The sequence below is a fragment of the Ambystoma mexicanum genome, chromosome 9 (genome assembly GCF_040938575.1).
Source record: "Ambystoma mexicanum isolate Mex_15411 chromosome 9, UKY_AmexF1_1, whole genome shotgun sequence".
NCBI lineage: Eukaryota > Metazoa > Chordata > Amphibia > Caudata > Ambystomatidae > Ambystoma > Ambystoma mexicanum.
The window spans coordinates 710,540,873-710,561,952 of NC_090931.1; the positions used below are offsets into that span (position 1 = coordinate 710,540,873).

The following is a 21,080-nucleotide window of genomic DNA, read 5'->3' on the forward strand; positions in this document are numbered from 1 at the left end:
TGGCATCCCCATCTCTGTGGTATTTTGGAACCACGGTTGAGTTTTTGCTAGCACATATAGAAGCCACCAAACTTCCAGGATTGCCCAAGCATACTCCTGACTCCATATGCCTCTAACATTACATTGTGAACTAACTTACAATTCTCCAAATCTGCCTTGGAAATGCAACCCAGTTAGCACAAGACTTGAGGACATATTGGCCTCTTCCTTTTTCCAGAACGGTTGTCGACCAAACAAGACTGACAAGCACCCATGATAGCATCGATTTCCGGCTCTCCGATCCTCTTATCGTCCCCTCGCTTATTTTCTTTCTTCCAGTAGACCTAGGTCTGGATACTCCTGGCAGGGGCACAGTACGGCACTCCACAGATAAGCCTAGGGGCTCTGAGACCACTAAGATGGGGTTTCTGGTTCAGTACAAAAGCATATTAACATAACACAACATATCAAGGACACATTTGGGAAGGCTCTTGTAATCCTGGCTCTTTGGTGCATTGCAACAGTCTTTTAAAAGACTCTATTGCATATCTCAGTAACTTATGTCTGAATTGCAGTTTGACTATAATCCAATATAGGTTCCTAAATGAAGGATGTATATGTTGCATTTGCTTTATCTATAGGTTGATCTTAGCTTCTTTGTTTACGATGTTTCCTGGGGTTTTGGTGGTCCCCTAAATAAAGATAATCACAAAAGTAAAGTCTGGTCAGACGAGGCCCCTACTAAGTTGACTCCTGTGTTCTGATCCAGGCACTGAGTAATGCGGGCAGGGATCTGGTAATGTGATTGCTAACTGATGGCACTTGCATGACTATAGAAGCCAGTGTGTGGCTGAATAAATCGCCCAGTGGCCTGGAATGTTTCACCTGTTCTACAGAACAGATAATATAATGTTGCTTCATATTAGTTTCATGCGCCAAGAAAAAATGAAGGTCCACACAATGGGGGTCATTACGAGTTTGGAGGCAGCCATGGTGCTGTTAGCACCATGGCTGCCTCCAAACCCGTGTCCTGGTCCGGGTAGTCGGAATGGGGACTTACCGGGTCATTCCAACCTTGGAGGACCCGGTAAGTCCCCATTCTGAAAACCATTCCCCATTCCCATTCGAGCCCCCATAGGGCTCAATGGGAATGGGGAAGGAGCTAATAACGGCCCCCGCAAATAGCGGGCCCGTAACGGGTCCCGCTAAGGGCGGCTGGTAAAACCAGCCGGCCCTAATAGGACCCGCTAAGGGACCTTGGAATGGGCGGTTGGGGGGTTAACGGCACCGGCATCCTTACCGGTGCAGTTAACCCCCTACCTCCATACTCGTAATGACCCCCAATATTTTGTATGAAGACCACTCAAATCATTGTTTGGTGGTGCTTTATATTTCTGTGCAAATACCCTTTGTGATAACCATGTTTCGGCGGGAAACACTGCCTTTCTCAAACCAGGGCCGGTCTTAAAATTACAATACATAAATTACATGAAAGAAAAAATAAAAGTACCCAACATGTGCAGAAAATTGCAAGTTACCAAAGGATGAAAGACATGAATATCAAACCGCAAAAAGTACACCGAGCAAAAATTAGATATATGCATTTCCATAGTATATCAATACACGTTTAAATGCCACGTTATTATTTTGACAAAACCAAATAGCGTTCCATCAAATTATGATAACCCATATGCGAAAAAAACAACAACAAAAAAAACATTCCAATTGTCACAGACATAAAAGGAGGTGGAGAGGGAAGGCTATATTAGGTAAAAGAGTACAAAAAATAAACAAGAAAACAAAAAGAAAAAAGGTCAATGCATGTGCCCTAGACATCATCCATGTTGTGTGCTTGAAAGTGAGTTACAATAGTTTACTCTTACCCAATAACTGTATCTTGATGCATAAATAGTCTTTGTGAAAATGAAAAAGTCATGGGTTCAATCCCAACCTGCCAAATAAACATATTGTCAGTGGCCAATTCCTAATATGAATCAATTGATTACCTCCAGTTCATATATGCAAATCGCATTAGTGTGCTGGGTATTACAGAACAAATTCTCCATATGATGATCTAGCTTGCACTTGCATTTGTTAAAGAAAAATGGAGTCTCTAGCCTAATCATTTTATCATTTATTTTAGATAAAGGGGTATGCCTTGATAAATTCCATCTAATCTTTTACTGCACGTTTGTCTCTGACCATATGTTCGGAAGGCTAGTTAATGCATGAAGTTTAAATGTCCCTCGCGCACTTATTTCCATTTGTAATCTTTGTTAACGAAAGTAAATGCACTGCGTAAGATTATTATTATACTCGTGTTTATGACTGAGAAGAGCGCTCTCTATGTTGCACTTCACTGTCAGGCTAAGGGCTTCCCTCTAAAGTTCTGGCCCCTGCCGTTCGTGTGATCTGGTCCGCGTTCCAACGTGGACTCCTTTTCGGCAGTATTATGTTATTTCCTCATTGTCATGGCAACCTGCATAGTCCTACCTTCATTGTTATTCTGCCCGCCATGCTTTGGTTTCAATGCAGTTTCCTATTGGAAATGCTTATCTCGTTACCGTACTTGAGGATAAACCTCGCTCTTTAAGTCTCTGTTCATTCAAAGTCAGTTCTATAGACATAGAATTTATACATTTACCATCATATTATCCAAACGTTAATTTTAATGTTAAACCGACCTGTCATATCTTGTATTTGTTTGGATAAAAGTTTACATTGTAAACACTATTACCCTACACCCTGCCTCCGTGATGGAGATAAAAACACTCTTACTCATTCCGTTCTTAATTGTTAATTGTTGTGAATAGTGTAAAGACTGAAGTCATAAGAACAGTATGTTCGTATTACAAATTACATTAAGGTGTGATGTACAAGTGCGAGCTACTGAATTTCTAGAGTAATTTTACATGATTCATTTTATCTCATATTCTGTGTGTAGATTCCAACACAATCTAATGTTTCAAATGCAAATGCAAACCGCTGAATTACTGCCATTATGACTTTTCTTGCTCCTAATTGGTTCTAAAGTAATTCTAACTGATTCTCATATTTACAAAAAAGAAGACATCTCGTTGTCTGAATTCAGACCCCTCTCAACCGTTCTAAAATTGCAAATTAATTTGGCTTCTTCTTGCCTCAGCATAAGTTCTTATTACCCCCCTCACCCCTAGCTCCCAGCGTCACTTTCTTGAGACCTAAGAACCAAATGTTTTTTTTGTCACCCCACTGGTGATTCTTCTGCTAGTGCTGGGCTAGGGGCAAGTTGGTGTCCTGGCTCCCGATAGATGACATGTGTTCCCATATCCTGAATTCCCTTATAGTAATTCCTATAAACACTTGTTCACATTGACATTTGATGGCATAAATAACAAACTTCGATCAGCAATTGATATGATCTACAGAACACCCTGAAACCTGAGCGCATGTGTTTGGAGCTACTTTTGGTTAACTCTGCAGAGCCCAGAGATTTCAGTATCAATACCATTCAGTAAAAACTAATGCTCCCTCAATCACTCCCTCCTTTGTTATGTTCTGTTATGTTATTGGGACTTATACTGCGCACCACTGCCATTTTACATGGTCTCCAGGCACCTCTTAACGAATATTAGGGTCAGTATCAGGGGATCTAGGTCCCTCCCACTTGTCCCCCACCCTATTCCACATGCTTAATGTCATCTGCATATGTCTGGGGGTCTAGCTGGTGATGTCTGGTGACGGCAACCACAATGTTAATGTTTTGATTGGAAAGAAGCAAGGAACTGGAGGATCCTTATGGAACTCCACAATGAAGTATGCCAAAGACAAGTTCTAGCTTATTGGATTATCTTTGAAAAGAAAGATTTTATCAATTTGAGCACAGCTTTTGCCATAATTAACCATTCAGAAACCGCAATAGAAAAATGTTGTGTTCCACAACATTGAAAGAGCCTCACACGTACAGAGTAGAAGTTTTGGGACATATACAACAAGCATTGGCAGTGCCAATCGTTTTGGCGTTTACCAATGTTCTTTGCATGGTGCTTTTATAGGCACCTGGGTGCAAGGAGAAGAGTGCAAAGTTTCAAATGAGGATGTTATAAGGGGTGCAGGATGAGATGGGGAATGGAGCAAGGGAGGAACCCATTGACAGAGGGTGATTGATGATGAGCAAGAGGAAATATGAGCAAGGATGGGTCAGAGTGAGAGGGTAAGAAATAAAGAGAGTGGGAGGGAAGATGAGACGGGATAGGGAGAGTGGAATAAGGTGTGTGGGGGATAAAGGGTGTAGGTTGGGTGAAGCCAGAGAGGGGGGGTGCATGGTGGAGGTAAAGAGAGAAGAGTAGGGTTAGTAGAGAAAGAGGGGTAGGATGGGTGGAGGTACAGAGAGGGGGTAAGTGGGTGGGGCTAGAGAGAGAGGTAGGGTGGGTGCATGGTGGTAGAGATAGAGTGAGAGGGTGGAGTAGAGAGGAGGTGGGGTGGGTTGATGGGGTAGAAAGGGTGATGGTATGGTGAGTGGGGGTAGAGAGAGTAGGGGTAGGGTGGGTCGGTGGATGGGGTAGAGAGAACAGCAGTAGAGTGGGTGAGTGGGGGTAGAAAGAGCAGCGGTAGGGTGGGTTTATGGGGTAGAGAGGGCTGAGGTAGGGTGGGTAGTGGGGGGCAGATAGAGCAGGGGTAGGGTGGGTGGGTGGTCATAGAGAGAGCAGGGGGTAGGGTGGGTCAGTGGATGAGGTAGAGAGTACAGAGGTAGAGTGGGTGAGTGGGGGTAGAAAGAGCAGGGGTAGGGTGAGTGGGGTGGGAGAGAGAGCATGGTTAGGTTGTGGGAAGAGAGGCCAGGGGTAGGGTGGGTGGGTAGAGAGAGCTGGCGTATGGTGGGGATAGAGAGCAGGGGTAGGGAGGGTGGGGGTAGAGAGGATGGGATAGAGAGAGTGGGATTGTTGGGGGAGAGAGGTTGGGGTAGAGAGCGGGGGTAAGGTGGGTGGGTGGTGGTGGTGGGATTGGGGGTAGGGTGTGTGGGGGTGCAGAGAGTGAGAACAAGGTGAGCGGGGGTACACAGAGTAGAGGGAAGGGTATTGGGTTAGAGATAGTGTGGTTCGGGATGGTAGATGGGGTGCGGAGAGTGGGGGGGTAGTATGGGTGGAGGTAGAGAGGGTGTGATTAGAGAGAGTAAGGGTAGGGTAGGTGGGTGGGGTATAGAGGTAAGAGTTGGGGTGGTTAAAGGGGTAGAGAGAGTAGGGTGGGTGGGGATAGGCAGAGCAGTGGTAGGGTAGGTCGGTAGGGGCAGACAGAGTGGTGGTAGGGTGGGAGGTTAGAGTGACCTGTGGTAGGGTGGGTGGGTGTAGAGGGGGTAGAGGAAGCGGGGTAGGGTGGGTGGGGGTAGATAAAGCGGGGGTATGGTGTGTGGGTGGTGGGAGAGTGGGGTTGGGTAGGTGGGAAGGGGTAGAGAGAGTGGGGTAGAGTGGGTGTGTGGGATTAGGGAAAGCAGGGGTAGGATGGATGCCTGTAGAGAGAGCAGGCTTAGGGTGGGTGCATGGGGTAGAGAGAACGGGAATAGGATGGGAGAGGGTAGAGAGAGTGGTGGTAGAGTAGGTGGGTGTTCACAAAGAGAGCAAGGGTAGAATGGGTGGGTGCTGGTAGAGAGGATGGGTGCAGAGTGTGGTTTTTGGGGGACAGAGGGTGGAGTAGAGAGAGTGGGGTTGGGTAGGGGTAGGGTATGTGGGGTAGAGAATGTGGAGGTAGGGTAGGTAGTTGGGAGTAGAGGGGGTAGGGTGAGTGGATAGGTACAGAGAGTGGGGCTAGGGTGAGTGGGGTTAGCAAGAGTGGGGCTAGAGCAGGTAGTTGGGGGTAGAGTGTTAGGGAGAATTCTCAAGAATGTTCTAATTTCCCTTACCTTTTGAGACCCCCAGCAACTTTGCTGGATTTCTAGGATTTTATTTTTTACCTGGGTAGAGTGCAAGCCTTTTTTCCCACTCTTACATGCATTTTGAAGTGTTTTACTTCTGTGTTCTTTGGTTATGTAGTTTTATTACAACTCCATAGGCATCATCTTTTTCTGTGTCACACAGCACCTTCAGTGCAGTGGCACAAGGATGTCTTTCAGACTTCCCAAGGTTTAAATACCTTCTCTGGGACTGACTACTGTCTCCCAGAGCATGTAAAGTTAAATTGACTTTACTAGTCTCTTTAAATTTACAGACCCAATTCACCCTAGTCAAAACACTCATGTAACAGTCAAATGTTACCCTTTCCTACTTTAAATGGCTGGTGGCAGTTGTTTAGATAAAACTACCATGATTTTTCCTGACCGCGAACAACGGTAGCTAAAAATCGGGTCAGCCATGTTTTCCAATATGGCGCCCCATACCTATTTGTAAAAACAGACTCCGGTCAACTTTTTTCGCCATTACTTTTAGGAAAGGTCCTTCCTGTGTTTGTCTCCGCGCGCCAAACCAGGTTTGGTCCCTTTGTTCATTGACCTTTGACGGGCTTCAGTGCTGAAGCCCTCCTCCGGATCCTGAGTTTCTGGGGTGGATAGATGTGAGGGAGGTGCCCAAAACTCCCTGTGCTTAGTCTCCTAGGAGACCTAAATGCACTCTGGCGTGATTGGCCGGCTGTCTATCCGGCAAGGACAGCCACCCTGCTGTGTGAGTGACAGCCAGGCTGGAATGAATGGGGGGAAACTGTTTAAAAGCAGGTCTCGGGGACTTGGAAAGCAGAGTCGACCACTGGAATGAAAGAACCGAAAACGAGCTGAAGGAAGAGGACTGCTGCAACTCCTGGACGACCGGCAGGTCCGAATTGCCTGAAACTCCATAGACAGAGAAGCCCTTCAAGGTTAACTTCTTCCCTTGAGTTTGGTGGGAACAATCAACTACCAAGCCACCTGGACACCTCCCGATCCTGGACAAATTTTCTTCAGAGTGCTGTTTAAAACCGGATAGCCAGCGGGAAGGAAACCAGCTTGTGGGCTTTAAGGCACTCACACCTTAAACCAACGTTTTGCCAAGCTTGTGGCCTCATCCCTGGGCAATGCAGGAACCTCCCAACGTCCTCCTTCTTGTCCCCATGACTGAAGGTCAAGAACTGCGAGATCTGATCGAACTGCCAGGAACAACTGCCTCAGCTACAGCTCTTCTTCACTTTAAAGGTACTGTGCAAATGCGGTCCAGAAATCTTTTCGGCCACTACATGCAGTCCAGAAATCTTTTCGGCACTACGAAAGTTTGTGAAACTTTCCCGACTTCGAAGGCTTGTCCTTCCCTAAATATTTGTCTAACTTTTCACCTAGCCAAATTCTTCTAAACTCTGTGGCAAAGACTTAACCGTTTATTACCAGAACTGTGCTATCCTATACAAAGACTCTGAACCATTGATTTTGGCCAGGCCTATGAACTGAATTGCTGGTTGTAGTTCACTGAAACCCTTTGCCCTGCCTATGAAAGTATTTGTGCTACTGATTCTTATAACATTGTCTTTTTACCCCTTTTAAAAAGTATCTGAAGTGCCATTTTGCTCCCACTTCAGGGGAGCTGAACTTGTTCAGTAACTTATTGGTCGTGTATTTGTGGTTGTATTAGTATATGATATTGAGCTGCTCTTGCTAGTGTAATGTTTTCAAACTGACTGTGTAAATAAATGTATATTCTTTTACCAAGAAATCTTGAGTAAGTGTTTGTTTGAATCACTGTGTTTGTTGGTCCGATGTGTAACTCGTTCTACTGCTCACTCAACTCGTGAGATAAGTCTGGATGCTCAGCCACTGCTACCACATAACTGTGTAGTACAGGCTTGTACCAAAGGTGAACTTGTACTGGCACTTGTAGTCTTAATTGCATGTAGTGTTCCCCAAGGGTACTGCATGTGATTATGCCTAACATAGAGAGAGTGGGGGTAGGGTGGATGGGGGTAGAGAGAGTGGGATTAGGGTGGGTTGGATAGAGTGAACAGGGTTAGGATGGGTGTGTGTGGTAGAGAGAGTAGGGGTAGGGTGGGTGGGGTAAACAGAGTGGAGGTAGACGGAGCAGGGGTAGGATGGCTAGGTGTAGGGTGGGTAGGGGGGTTCGATGGGGCTAGAGAGAGCAGTGGTCAGGTGGGTGGTGGTAGAGAGAGCAGGGATAGTGTGAGTGGGTGGGTTAGGGTGGGTAGAGCAGAGATAGTGTGAGTGGGTGGGTAAGGGTGGGTAGAGCAGGGGTATGGAGAGGGAATTTTGTTGAGAGTGTGGCAATACAGAGTCAGGTTAGGGTGAGTGGGGTTAGAGAGTGGGGATAGGGTAGGTAGTTGGGGTAGAGAGAGTGGGGGTAGGGTAGGTCAGTGGATGGGGTAGAGAGAGCAGGGGTAGAGGGGGTGAATTGGGGTAGAAAGAGCAGGGGTAGGGTGAGTGGGTGGGGGTAGAGAGAGCAGGGTTAGGTTGGGGGAAGAGAGAGCAGGGGTAGTGTGGGTGGGGTAGAGAGAGCTGATGTTTGGTGGGTGGGTGACGATAGTGAGCAGATGTGGGGTGGGGGGTAGATAGGATGGGATAGAGAGAGTAGGGGTGTTGTGGAGAGAGGGTTGGGTAGAGAGTGGGGGTAAGGTGGGTGGGTGGTGGTAGTGGGATGGGGGTAGGGTGGGTGGGGGTGCAGAGAGTGGGGACAGGGTGAGTGGGGGGTATGTAGAGTAGAGGGAAGGGTATTGTGTTTTTGAGATAGTGTGGATCTGGTAGAGAGATGGGGTGGCGAGAGTGAGGGGGGTAGTCTAGGTGGTTGGAGTACAGAGGGAAGAGTTAGGGTGGTTGATTGGGGGTAGAGAGAGTAGGGTGGGCGGGGATAGACAGAGCAGTGGTAGAGTAGGGGTGGACAGGGTGGGGGATCTAAAGTGACCTGTGGTATGGTGGGTGGGTGTAGAGGGAGCGGTGCTAGGGTTGGTGGGGGTAGATAGAGCAGAGGTATTGGGTGGTGGTAGAGTGGGGCTGGGTGGGTGGGAAGGGGTAAAGAGAGGGGGGTAGGGTGGGTGTGTGGGATTAGGGAGAGCTGAGGTAGGGTGGGTGCCTGTACAGAGAAGGGGCTTAGGGTGGGTGCATGGGGTAGAGAGAGCAGGGATAGGGTGGGAGGGGGTAGAGAGAGTGGTGGTAGGGTAGGTGGGAGTTCATAGAGAGAACAAGGGTAGGGTGGGTGGGTGCTGGTAGAGAGGATTGGGTACAGAGAGTGGGGATTTGGGGGGAGAGAGGGTAGCGAGAGTGGGGTTGGGTGGGGTAGAGAGATTGGGAATGTGGTAGGTAGTTAATAAAGGAATAAAGAGAGTGGAGGTAGGGTGAGTGGATAGGTACAGGGAGTGGGGGTAAAGTGGGTGGGGTTAGCAAGAGTGGGGCTAGGGCAGGTAGTTTGGAGTAGAGAGAGTGGGAGTAGGGTGGGTCAGATAGAGTGAACAGGGTTAGGATGGGTGGCTGGGGGTAAAGAGAGTAGGGGTCGGGTGGGTGGGGTAAACAGAGTGGAGGTAGACAGAGCAGGGGTAGGATGGGTAGGTGTAGAAAGAGCAGGGGTAGAATGGGGGCTAGAGTGTGCGAGGGTAGGGCGGGGGGGTGCCTGTGGAGAAAGTGGAGGTATACCTGTAAAGAGAGCTGAGGTATGGTAGAGAGAGAAGGGGTAGGGTGGGTAGGAGTAGGGTGCGTGGATGGGGCTAGAGAGAGCAGGGGTCGGGTGGGTGGGGGTAGAGAGAGCAGGGGTAGAGTGTGTGGATGGGGCAGAGAGAGCAGGGGTAAGGTGGGTGGGTGGAGGTAGAGAGAGCACTGGTAGGATGGGCAGGAGCAGGGTGGGTGGGGCATAGAGAGAGGAGGTACAGTGGGTGGGTGTGACTAGCGAGAGAAGGGGTAGGTTGGTGGGGGTAGAGAGAGCAGGGGTAGGGAGGGTATGGTGGGGTAGAGAGAGCATGGGTAAGGTGGATGGGTGAGGGTAGAGAGAGCTGGGGTAGGGCGGGTGAGGGTAGAGAGTGCTGGGGTAGGGTGGGTGGGTTAGAGAGAGTAGGGTAGGGTCAAAGTGTGTGGGTAGAGAGATCAGGGGTAGATTGAGCAGGGGTAGGGTGGTGGAGATAGAGATGGGGTAGAGAGAGTGGGGATAGCGTTGGTGGTGATACAGAGGGTGGGAGATGGGTGAGTGGGGTTGGGGTCCGTGGGCATAGGGTAGGTAGTTGGGGGTAGAGAGAGTGGGCATAGGGTGGGTGGGGGTAGAGAGAGTGGGGGTAGAGTGGGTGGGGTAGAGAGAGCAGGGTTAGGGTGGGTGGGGTAGTAGTGGTAGGGTTGGTGAGGGTAAACAGAGTGGGGGAAGGGTGGATGGGTGGGTGTAGTGAGAGTGTGGGGAGAGTGGGTGAAGGTTGTGAGAGTGGGAGCACGGTGGGTGTGTGGGGATAGAGTGAGTGGGGGTATGCCTGTAGAGAGAGCTGGGGTATGGTAGAGAGTGTGGGCATAGGGTGGGTGGTGGTAGAGTGAGCAGGGGTAGGATGAGCAGGGGTAATGTGGGTGGGTGGAGGTAGAGAGAGCAGGGGTAGGGTGGGTGGATGTAGGTATAGAGAGCAGGGGTAGGGTGGATGAGGTAGAGAAGTAGGCATTGGTGGGGTTAGAGAGAGTAGGGGTAGGGTCGGAGTAGAGAGATTAAGGGTGGTGTAGGGGTAGAGAGAGCAGGTTTAGGGTGGGTGGGGGTAGAGGGAGGAGGCGTAGGGTGGTTGGGTGAGGGTAGAGCGAGGAGGGGTTGGATAGGTGGCTGGGGGTAGATAGAGGAGGGGTAGGGTTGTGTTAGAGAGAGTGGAGGGTAGGGTGGGTGGGTTGTAGAGATATCGGAGGGTAGGGTGAGTGGGTTGGAGTAGAGAGAGTGGGGGTAGGGTGGGTGGGAGTAGAGAGAGTGGGGGTGGGGTGGGTGGGAGTAGAGAGAGTGGGGGAAGGGTGGGTGGGAGTAGAGAGAGTGGGGGAAGGGTGGGTGGGAGTAGAGAGAATGGGTGTAGCGAGAGTGGGCGTTGGGTGGGTGTGGATAGGGGAAGTGGGGGTAGGAGAGGAAAGTGGTGGTAGGGTGGGTGTGGGTAGAGAGACTGTTTAGTGTACAGAGTGTGGGGATGGGGGAGGCCCTCTGGTGCAGTGCATGCTCCCCTCTCAGGATAGCTTTGGGACCTGCAAGAAAATGAAACTCCACGGAAGCCAGGGCTTGGAGGAGCATCGATACAGCAAGGGGAGGGACAATCATCCCTGGGATTAGAAATTGCTGATGCCCTTGTTGAAATATCCCTCAGCAGCAAACAGCTGCTTATGGGGTGAATGACCAGTCTGAGTTTTGACAGTAATAACAGTCACATAAATAAATACTGTCCTTCGAAAAAAGATTTCAGTGCATCTTATGCTCACATCCAGCCAATCACATGAAACTTAAAGAAAAACAGCCCGCTCAGTCATGCTGCTTCCTATCCCTGTATTCCCATCACAGGATAAGTATCAATTATCTCCGAGAAAGAAAACAAACTAAGGGCCAACTCAAGCATATCCTCAGCACCACAATGGAACGGTGAACGATAGCTCAGAAAACAGCTTTCATGATAAAGCAGTAGAAAAAAGGTTGGATAGCAATGTTTAAGCAGGATAAAGATTATATAGTTTTATTTCATGCTGGAGCCACTGATGAGCACTCGGGTAGGCAGCCTCGGGACGAAAAATAAAATTCACTGCTGGAAATAGCCCAAAAAAGCCCAATTGTATCCGAATTAGCCCGAAATAGCCCACTCACTAAGCGGCTGGAAAATGGAAAGCCTGGCTGACTTGCTTCTTGCAAAGCTGCTGATTGGAGCAAGTCTTGTTAGGGAGCTCCTCATTGGGTAATACAGGGGAGGAGTTTGGAAAAAGATTTTAGTGAGTTGGCCATTTCATTCTGTGGCATTGCTGGTTGCTATGCCAACCAAATATTCTCAAGTCAGAGCCCCATGCCCCCCTCTCTCTCTCTCTTTTATATCAATAGTTTTGGCAAATTTGTGGCTTGCGCCACAACAATTCGCCGACACCAAAAATGTTGGAATCCCACGACTGAGACGAACATAAACAAATAACTTCTTCTATGGGTTGTTTCCCACTCAGAAGAGTCTACAATCATTGTAGCCCACTGTGCATTCATAGACAATAAATATCCATGTGCATAACAGTCTGGTCTCATTCACAAACACAGTCCAGCACCTAAACTCTAGGCAATTCTCCTTGGAACAGGAGTACCAACAGCAACCCCCAGACACATGTTTCAGCCTGGTTGGGCCTCATCAGTGAGTTGAAGTTGCGCTGCTCTAAGGACAGTGAGAAAGGGGTTCACATCTGAATTACCATTAGAAATCCAAGATTATACCTAACGTTTTTCAAAATATACAAAAATATGGGAACTCCTCAACTGAGAATGAACAAGGACAAATTCCCTTGTTCTATGGGCTGGTGACCGCTCAAAAGTATATACAACTAGGTTTAGTTCACACTACCTTTCACAAAGGAGAAATACACATTAGCATATCAGTCGGATCCGAAACGACAATCCAGCAAGCAAATGTTAGTCCATTCTAAGGCTAAACAGGAATAGGTTTGCTGTTTTATTAGGTTTATTATCACTTATCACTGCCATATTTAAGTTTTTAAAGTGTTGCATGAGAATTTCATGTAGGTTCTTCTTGGGATATTGGTTGTTAAGTTGTTAAGTTCAAGCACTCGTTATTTAAGTGTGCCCTAAGCAAGGTGACAATTACTCCTCAGAAAGGATGGAGGATTTGCTTCATCGTTCCAGTAGTCCTTTGACAGGAAAATAAACGTGCCAGTGCCACAGAGGCCATGGGAGGTTTCGATGCTCCTCTCTGACCCATCTGATTTTATTTATATCATTTGACTTGCTGTTGCCTGCTGGTTTAATACGTGTTGAGTGAGGAGATTTTTTGGATCTGAAAAAACACTATAGAAAATCTGGCAGACTCTGCAGGCTAATTTTTCAGGTTCAGAGCACCTGAGATCCAAGGGTTATTTTACTTTTTTTTTTAAATGCAGAATCGTCTGAACACTCTAGGAGATAAAGGTGATAGGTCAACATAATAGGTAATGCACACTTTTGATTGGACGTACTTGTTCTGAAGAAGATTGGGTTCCTTCCTTGTCCTTGCCACTTGCTCGTCTTGACGAAGAGTCAACCATATTTTGGTTCAGTGTTGTTGCCTTTTGTAACCCGATACCTTGTTGGGTAAAAAGACACACTGTGATGTATTTAACCACGTGATCACAAGTAATTTTAAATATGTACACACTTGTTTAAATAAAATACATACAAAATACATTCTCTGCTGATATCTAGTTGCATATTTCTGTTTCAATCTTTTTTGGAATTCTAAATTATAGGACACGTATCAAGAATCACGGAGGCACACAGGCAAATTAAAGAACTACGCATAAACGCCGCCTCCCTCCCCCCGAAATCCGAACATGGGAGTTTTCAAAACATAAGTAGGGCTCTAACATAATGCACTTCAAACTCAATCAAAAGGTTTTAATGCATTTTATTTAAGTGTGTTGTAAAACGCCATACATGACAATTGTAAAGAAAGGAATGCTGGGCCGTTCGAGCATATCTTGACGAATCTGTATTCACAGGGATTTTGATCCCAAACGGGAGAACGTTTCCACGAACGAAATCCTCACTTGCGCCTGTGTGCAAACTCCTAGGCATGACGGTTAACAAAGAATCCCATGCGAACAAGGACACATTGGCACCTCAGCTAAATTAGTCTTGTAATGCAAAAAAGAGCAAATGTCCAGGGAGTAATTCCTTGCTGGATACGATACACATAATAACAAAAGGGGTGTAGAATGATAGAGGGACAGCTGCTAGAAAACTAGAAATAGTCCCTGCATATCTGCCCCAGTTCCAGGCCTGGCTTGCATCAAGTTGCAAAGGGGCAAAGTGCACCAAGCGAGAAAAGTAGAAGGTGATTTGCTCCCTATTTTGCAGATCAGTGTGCGCTTCATTGGCTTGCAGGTGTGTCCCTCATTTGCATTGTCAGTCTGTGGCCACTCACAAAGCCTTTCCCTATTTGCATATGCAGATTCAAGGTATATCCAATTAAGGGCCTAATTCATGGAACTTTTAGCGTGGTGCAAAGCGACCTTGCACTGGTCCAAAGTGGCTTTGCACTGCCAACAAACACATAGAACCAGCCCTGATTCACAGAGCGGTGCACAGTGCATACTTTGCACTGCGATTTGACATTGCAAGTTGTTTTTAGGGTGCACACAGAAGCTTTTAATTTTACTTTCTGTAACAAAGAGAAATACTGATATAGTGGTCAGTATCCAGCTTAACCATCAACGTTATCTCATATCATTCCTGGGAGACCTTTCCATTCGCGTATAGTGCATGACCCTGCCCTGGGACTGATCCGGGCCCAGTTTTGCTAAATTAGAAATGCCCTTTCGTTTTGAGTGTCTGGAATTTGGTAAAGTCTTGTATAGGGATATCCTAAATGTTCACTAGGAGCCTTAAAATATCTTAACAGTAATTTCAACAAGCTAACACGGTTTGGAAAAACTAAATTTGAGGCGTCACTTGCAGATGAGGTTTTGTGTCCCCGGGATGTGACCATGCAGTTTGGGATGGACTGCCCCTTTTGGGATGGGTCCAAGCCTAATTTGGCCTGTCTCCTCTCTGCATTGGCTTTGCAGGCGAAGAACGATGATCTGGAGGGTTGCCCTAAGCTATGGCAGAGGTTAAGATTAATTCTAAACCTTCAAGCCATCACCGCTTTTGCATTGCTTAATTGACCAACAGCCTCCTTGGGGCCAATAGAAGACCACCATGGATGCAGGATGACCCTTTGGGTGATCCTTTTCCTAGTTAAAGACTTGATTCCCGTGCATCCTTCAGACTGCTGATGCCTCTGCCTCCAACTTCGCCTCATTGTTGTCATCATATTGATCATATCCACTTCTGCAGGATCTGCACCCTTAAGAAAGGATTGTTGAGCTACAAGATACTATAAACCCACACAACAACACAAAAACACAGCACAACAAGCCCGCCCCTAGGGTTGGGACCAAGGGAAATGTAATCCACCTGGCATGGTGTAGAACAGGGTGACGGACTATAGTGTGGATCATCGTAGAGTGGTGTGGACACGGGAGGCTTCGGCTACACAGGAAGTCACTGCGCACAACAGAAGACATACTCACTGTGCTTCAAGGCATGTTTGGCAGCCTGGGGAGCGTTCAGCATGGCAAAGGGATGCAAGGAAAGGTTGAAAGGCTGCCTCCTCGAACCCTGAAAAAAAGGCATTATATAAAGCGAGGTCCCAAACCACACCGATGCTTTTGTCTTCTTATTTGCTTGGTGTATTTCTGTTCATTTCAAGCGACTGTGGATGGAGGAGGGTTCAAAGCACTAGGCACGCAGATGTTCTGTTTATCACAAAAAGCGCATGGACAACCGGATATCCACAACTGTACTGTGGGTACTCCACACCCCTGACATTTAAAGAGTGAAGCACACATATACTAGTGCTATCCAGCCTATGGTGTGGGCCAGTTTTTTGGGTCAAATGGGCCACTTTTAGGGCCAAACTGGGCCATTCTGATGAATTACTTCACTATGTGGCGAGTAGTTTTGACCATTGTGCTGAATAAATATTCTTTAAATTGCATAATGTGCATCACATTTTAACAAAAAAACTCCCCCTTGGGTATTATTCAAACACTATCACAAAAGAAATGAATTGCCATTTGCAACTGTGCACCACTATTTCATTGGTGCCCGAGACAGTGTTATGCCCCAGTCCGACCCTGGAGCTATCCTATCCAAATACATTCCATGCCACGGGGTAAATGATCTGACTTTTTACCATCTCTTTTGGGCAGTAGGCCTGGTTTGGTGGCTTCCCTTGACATCAGAAATGCAAGATTGTGTCCTGTTATGCTCCCCTGAAATATTATGGGTGCGTGTCACTACCAGAGTATTCAGGGAGTCAGGGCAGAACATCATTTGTTCTGCCTTCTTCTGAGTGCACATTTCAGTACGAGGTTCTGTGGTGTCAGCATGATATATTCTAGTTTGGAATCGATGCTTGACCTTACAAACCCTTTTTCCTAGGCAGCGACTGACATCATTTCTGAAAATTCTTCCCCTTCATCTGGTTCATGTCTTCTTCCATGAAACAAAGCAAGCCATATCTTTTTTCCCCCAGCATCTCCTCTTCAGGCTATTTTGATGACTCGCTCAACAACTTCTAGCGGGTTATATGTGATTTTACTGACAGAAGTGTGGTACATTTCATTGCGACCAAAAAAAACGTTTCTTTTTTAAATTTGGGGATCTTCCCCCAAACCGCTTGATTTTCTACCCTTATAACACCACCCCAACCCCCTCACAACTTATTTTAATCCCTTACCCCACTACCCTATATATATTTATTTAATATTTTCTGTGTTTTTTCGGTATTATGGTCTTCGGTGAAATGTCCCACTCTGAATTATTTTCGGTAAATTGACTGAGTACCCTTATATAGCTCTTGGGAAATTACATTGAGGCAACAGCATCTAGCAATTGGGTCGATAGCAGGCAATTTCATTGTCATTGCAGTTTTGTGCGTGGTGGCTTTAGCTTTGTGTCTCGCAACATGTTGCATTACTGCTCCAGCGATACCATGAGAGAATCCCAGGTTTTCCGCCTCCAAAATCTCCAGTTTTTTTAGCACACGCTGGTTGAGTGTGGCATGCAATATATTCCACTCCATGGATAAAATATATAGTGAATACCAAAACAAAATGAATTCAGTACAGAGTGTTAGTATTTTATTTATTGATTTATTTATTTATTTTATTATAGTAACTACAGCAAAGTCTGAGAAGCATGAGATGATTGTGTATGGATAACAATGTGTGCAGATATCCGAATTTTGGGATGCGTTGGGCTAATTTCCTGGTGCTATGATATATGTGACTCTGTATCTATTACTTCCACAGAGTTCATTTGACAACAAGTATTGGCAAAGCCAAACGTGTTTCTCTTGCATAGGCGTTAGATAGGCATTTACCAGGCACTGCCATCACATGTCAAGGTGCACACACAATTCGCCTGCTGCGTCCATCTTATGACTAGGAAGTACCATTATTGCAGTTCCTGGCAAATGCCTTTCCCATGCCTACACAAGTGCCAGCATTGTTAGCTTGGCCAATGCTTTTGGTCTTTGATTAACGCATTCAGATCTAAGCATTCAGTCAGAGCACCTTGAAGACATACAGGATACTTGGCTAACAAGGAGGCCTCTGCAGTGTTCAGTGGCTGTGGGTCATATTGCCACGCTCTCTTGGCCTCAAGAGACCTACCACAATGCAAAAACAGGAAGGAAATTATCTGTTTAACCACATTGCTGTGCCCAGTGTATCTAACACAGGTCTAGCACTCACTCTCTCTTTCTCAATCTCTCTATCGCTCTATCTTAATCTCTCTAACTGTCTCTCTGCGCTCTATGACTCTCTTGTCTCTCAAAAAAGGGGTATCTTGAGTGAGTGGAATGCTGTGTTTTTCTTGCCTTTTTTGTTCCTAAAGGAGCCATACGAAATGGAAATTATTTCATTTTTTAATTGTACTAAAATTGTAAAATGGCTCTATTTCAAATTTTACAATGACAATTTCTAATAATCGCTTCCATTATATGTTTTAGTCATAAAAGGAATGTTAGACTTGTCTCACCATGCAAAGCACCTCAAAACCTAGAATAAGCATAAACAGAGCTTCTGATAGAAGGTTATCATTTCAAGATGGACAGTGACGTACCCTACGCAGGGTCGCGCTGGGCCATAAAATTGTCCTGGGCATCAATGAAAAAGTGGCCCACAGTTGCAAATGGCTATTCATTCCTTTTGTGACACTGTTTGAATAGTAAACAAGCAGGAGTTTTCTTATAAAGTGTGATGCAAATTATGCATTTTAAAGAATATTTATTCAGCAACACTGGTCAAAACTATTAGCCGAAGAGTGAATTAACTCATCAAACTGGCCCAAATTGACCAAAGAAGTGGCCCGCTTTGACCCAATAAACAGGCCAATGCCAGCATTTTGTGTTTTTGGTTCGGGCCTCGGCCAATTGCCCTAAAGGCCAGTGCGAGCCTGACACTAGTACTTTCAAAATAGTACTTTGAGAATGTGGAAGGGAACTAATATAATCAATGAAGGTCCCTGGCTGCTTTGAATAAAATCAAGAACATTTAGAAACATCAGAATGACAACAGAATTTTACATATTTGGCAAACATGTCTGTGATTAGAGGGTTGTTTGCTTAAATCACTTGGTACATAATACACACTTGCATTGGTGCTCAATTCACACAACACTCTAACATTAAAATATTTGTAACTCTGAACCATATATAGCTATTCAGACGCACGGCCTATGGATTTGAATATGAAGATATAATAGGTATGGCGTATGTCACTCCATAGGGGTCCTAAGGCTCTCTTGCATTTTGCTTCTGGAGAATTTTAGAAGAGGAGAGGTTCGGTATTAGTGTGAACATGGCAGTTCCCAATGCGTATACATAGGATTGGAGCATAACCCCACTGGGCTAGACTCATTGGTTCACATTCTGATGCCATTTCTGCTGAGACGTTTTGTTTACTCAGAAGATGTCTAAAACGATGAAAAGAATGTTGTCCAGTTATTATCAGTGAGCTATGTCACTTCTTGTTATATTTCTTGCTTGTTACAACCACACGATTAAATGAATCGCCTATTAGCATAACCCTCAGGAAGAGACCCAGAGATTAGAGAGGGAGTTTGAATTCAACATTAATGTCAAATTCCAAAGGCTGTATTGGTTAATAGTAGCATGCAGCCTAAATTAACTAGTAGAGCCACGTGTCGTTAGTGTGGTGTGCCCCCTTTAAGGGCCAGTGTGATGTAAGAGTCACGTGTTGTTCACCCAATAAAGGAGGGTACCTGCTGGGCATGCACCAGACAGAGCACGGGACTCATGACAAACACTTTGTGTGTGTCTTTTTGTGATCTGTGCCTCACCTGGGCGATGCTCCATCACAGTTACCACCCGTTATGACCAGAAAAGGGGTGCCATCATTGCTTTTAGCACCCCAGGTCAAACACCAGAGATACTAGCGGTCTGTCAAAAGATAAAAGAAATACAGACCACAGAGCTTGCAGATGGTAGGGTCAGTGTTTGTAAAAAATAAACATGCCCAGCATCAAAATGGAGCAAGTGGAGCCCCTCTTCCATTGCCATGGCAGGGAACTGCAGGTGTGACAAAGCAGATTGAAGTGTGAAGGAGGGGGAAGGAGTGAAGCCTTGCAGGAGATATTCGGATAGGGGAGATGCTAGCAGAGAGGGACGGAGGATGTGCAGTGACTAGTGAAGGGATCTGGGTATTCAGGGGCAAGACAGAACCAGGGAAGTCCGAGGGATGCAGCATCAGCCAGCAGCATGGACCAGAAGCTTTCGTCTGGCGATAAAGCCCTGATTCCTTGGCAGCTGATTGCCTGGCGACGTTCCTTGGGTGCTAATGAAAAATCATGCATCTGACACAGAGAGAATTCGAGGCCTGACAGAGACTGGGCAACTATGAACTGACCGTGAGGTGGACACGGGCCTAGCATAACGACAACACCTTTGATATGACAGAGAGACCAATACATAATAACCTTTGGGTGCACCAAAGATTTATTATTTAATAAAGGAGAAAGTAGGAGGACAACGTCGAGAAACAGCAACGTTTTATGTACAAAAAAGTAAACCTATTTTCTAAACTGAAAGTGTTGCCATGCATGGACACGCCAAAAACAGTTCTACGTGCTTGACAGACTTTTAATTTAAAGTCTTAAAGGAATAGTGCACTAAAAAATATTATTGCCCCAACAGATGGGCAATAATGAAAAACATGCATTAAACATAATTTTGGTGGAAGTTCCTATGTAAACTTTTGAGCAAACGAGGCTCAAAGCTTTTACATGGGAGCATTCATTTTGCCATTTCAGGCAGCCTCCTCAGCTCATGTTAAGCTCTGCCCTGGCGCCACTAAACAAGCAGCAAAAGCCCCCTACTGGGAGCTTTTGCTTACTGCAGCCAGAGCAGAGCTGTACATGAGTTTGGGAGGCTGCCTTCATTTTCATTTTACGTTTTTGGTGCTCCCCAAGCTCAGGGAAGCACAGAAAACATAAAATTAAAGGCAAAAAGCAAAGGCTCTGCAATTATAAATACAACGTTGTTGTATTTGTGATTGCTGTGGTTCAATCACAAATACAACAAAGTTGTATTTCTGACTGCGGTCAGTGGCTTTCACTTTGAGTCTCCTGGGCTCCCCTGGGTAGGGGGAGTCCAGGAGACTCCAAGCGAAAGCCGCCGCTGTCAGAAATACAACGTTGTTGTATTTCTAAAAAAGGCTGCATTAACAAATACAACAGCGTTGTATTTCTGAATGTGGCGGCTTTCGCTTTGAGTCTCCTGGGCTCCCCCAACCTGGGGGCATCCAGGAAACTCAAAACGAAAGCCGATGCAGTCATAAATACAACGTTGTTGTATTTCTAAATGCTGAAGTTTTCTTTCTATGTTTCTCGGGCTCCGGGAAACGTAGAAAGAAAACTGCAGCATTTTTATATACAACAATGTTGTATTTAGGTTTGCTGTGGCTTCAGCTTTGAGTCTCCTGGGCTCCCCCGATCTGGGTGAGCCCAGGAGACTCAAGCTGAAGCCGCCGCAGTCAGAAATACAACTTTGTTGTATTTCTAAATGCTGTGGTTTTCTTTCTACATTTCTCGGGCTCCGGGAAACATAGAAAGAAAACCGCAGCATATTTAAATACAACAACGTTGTATTTATGTTTGCTGTGGCTTCAGCTTTGAGTCTGAATAATGAAACAAAAGCCACCTGCTGGTATTTTTGTGTATTACAGCTGGCTGGCTTTTGCTTCATTAGTGCTGCAAGGGCAGAAATTAACATAAGCACAGGAGGCTCATCCATTTCACAAAATGGATGCCTCCTAGTGCTTGAAATGTTTGAGTTTGAGCCTCATTTGCCCAAACCTTACATAGGAACTTTGTTTAAAAATATTTTTTATATATATTTTTGATCATGGCCCATCTTTTGAGCCAATAAAATTT

At 46.0% G+C, this 21,080-nt stretch overlaps 1 protein-coding gene across 2 annotated transcripts in view; it reads right to left on the minus strand.

Moving 5' to 3' along the window:
* Positions 1–21,080, minus strand: part of C9H2orf80 (chromosome 9 C2orf80 homolog) — a 142,080-nt gene that overhangs the window by 4,270 nt on the left and 116,730 nt on the right. The window contains exons 7-8 of one of the 2 annotated variants that reach the window (XM_069615602.1): positions 15,152–15,239; positions 13,055–13,161 (exon numbers count right to left, since the gene is read on the minus strand). The exons of the other annotated variant lie outside the window; for it this stretch is intronic. Of the exons in view, the coding sequence (XP_069471703.1) occupies positions 13,055–13,161; positions 15,152–15,239 (195 nt within the window). The remainder of the gene's footprint in view (positions 1–13,054; positions 13,162–15,151; positions 15,240–21,080) is intronic. 2 annotated transcript variants of the gene reach the window in all.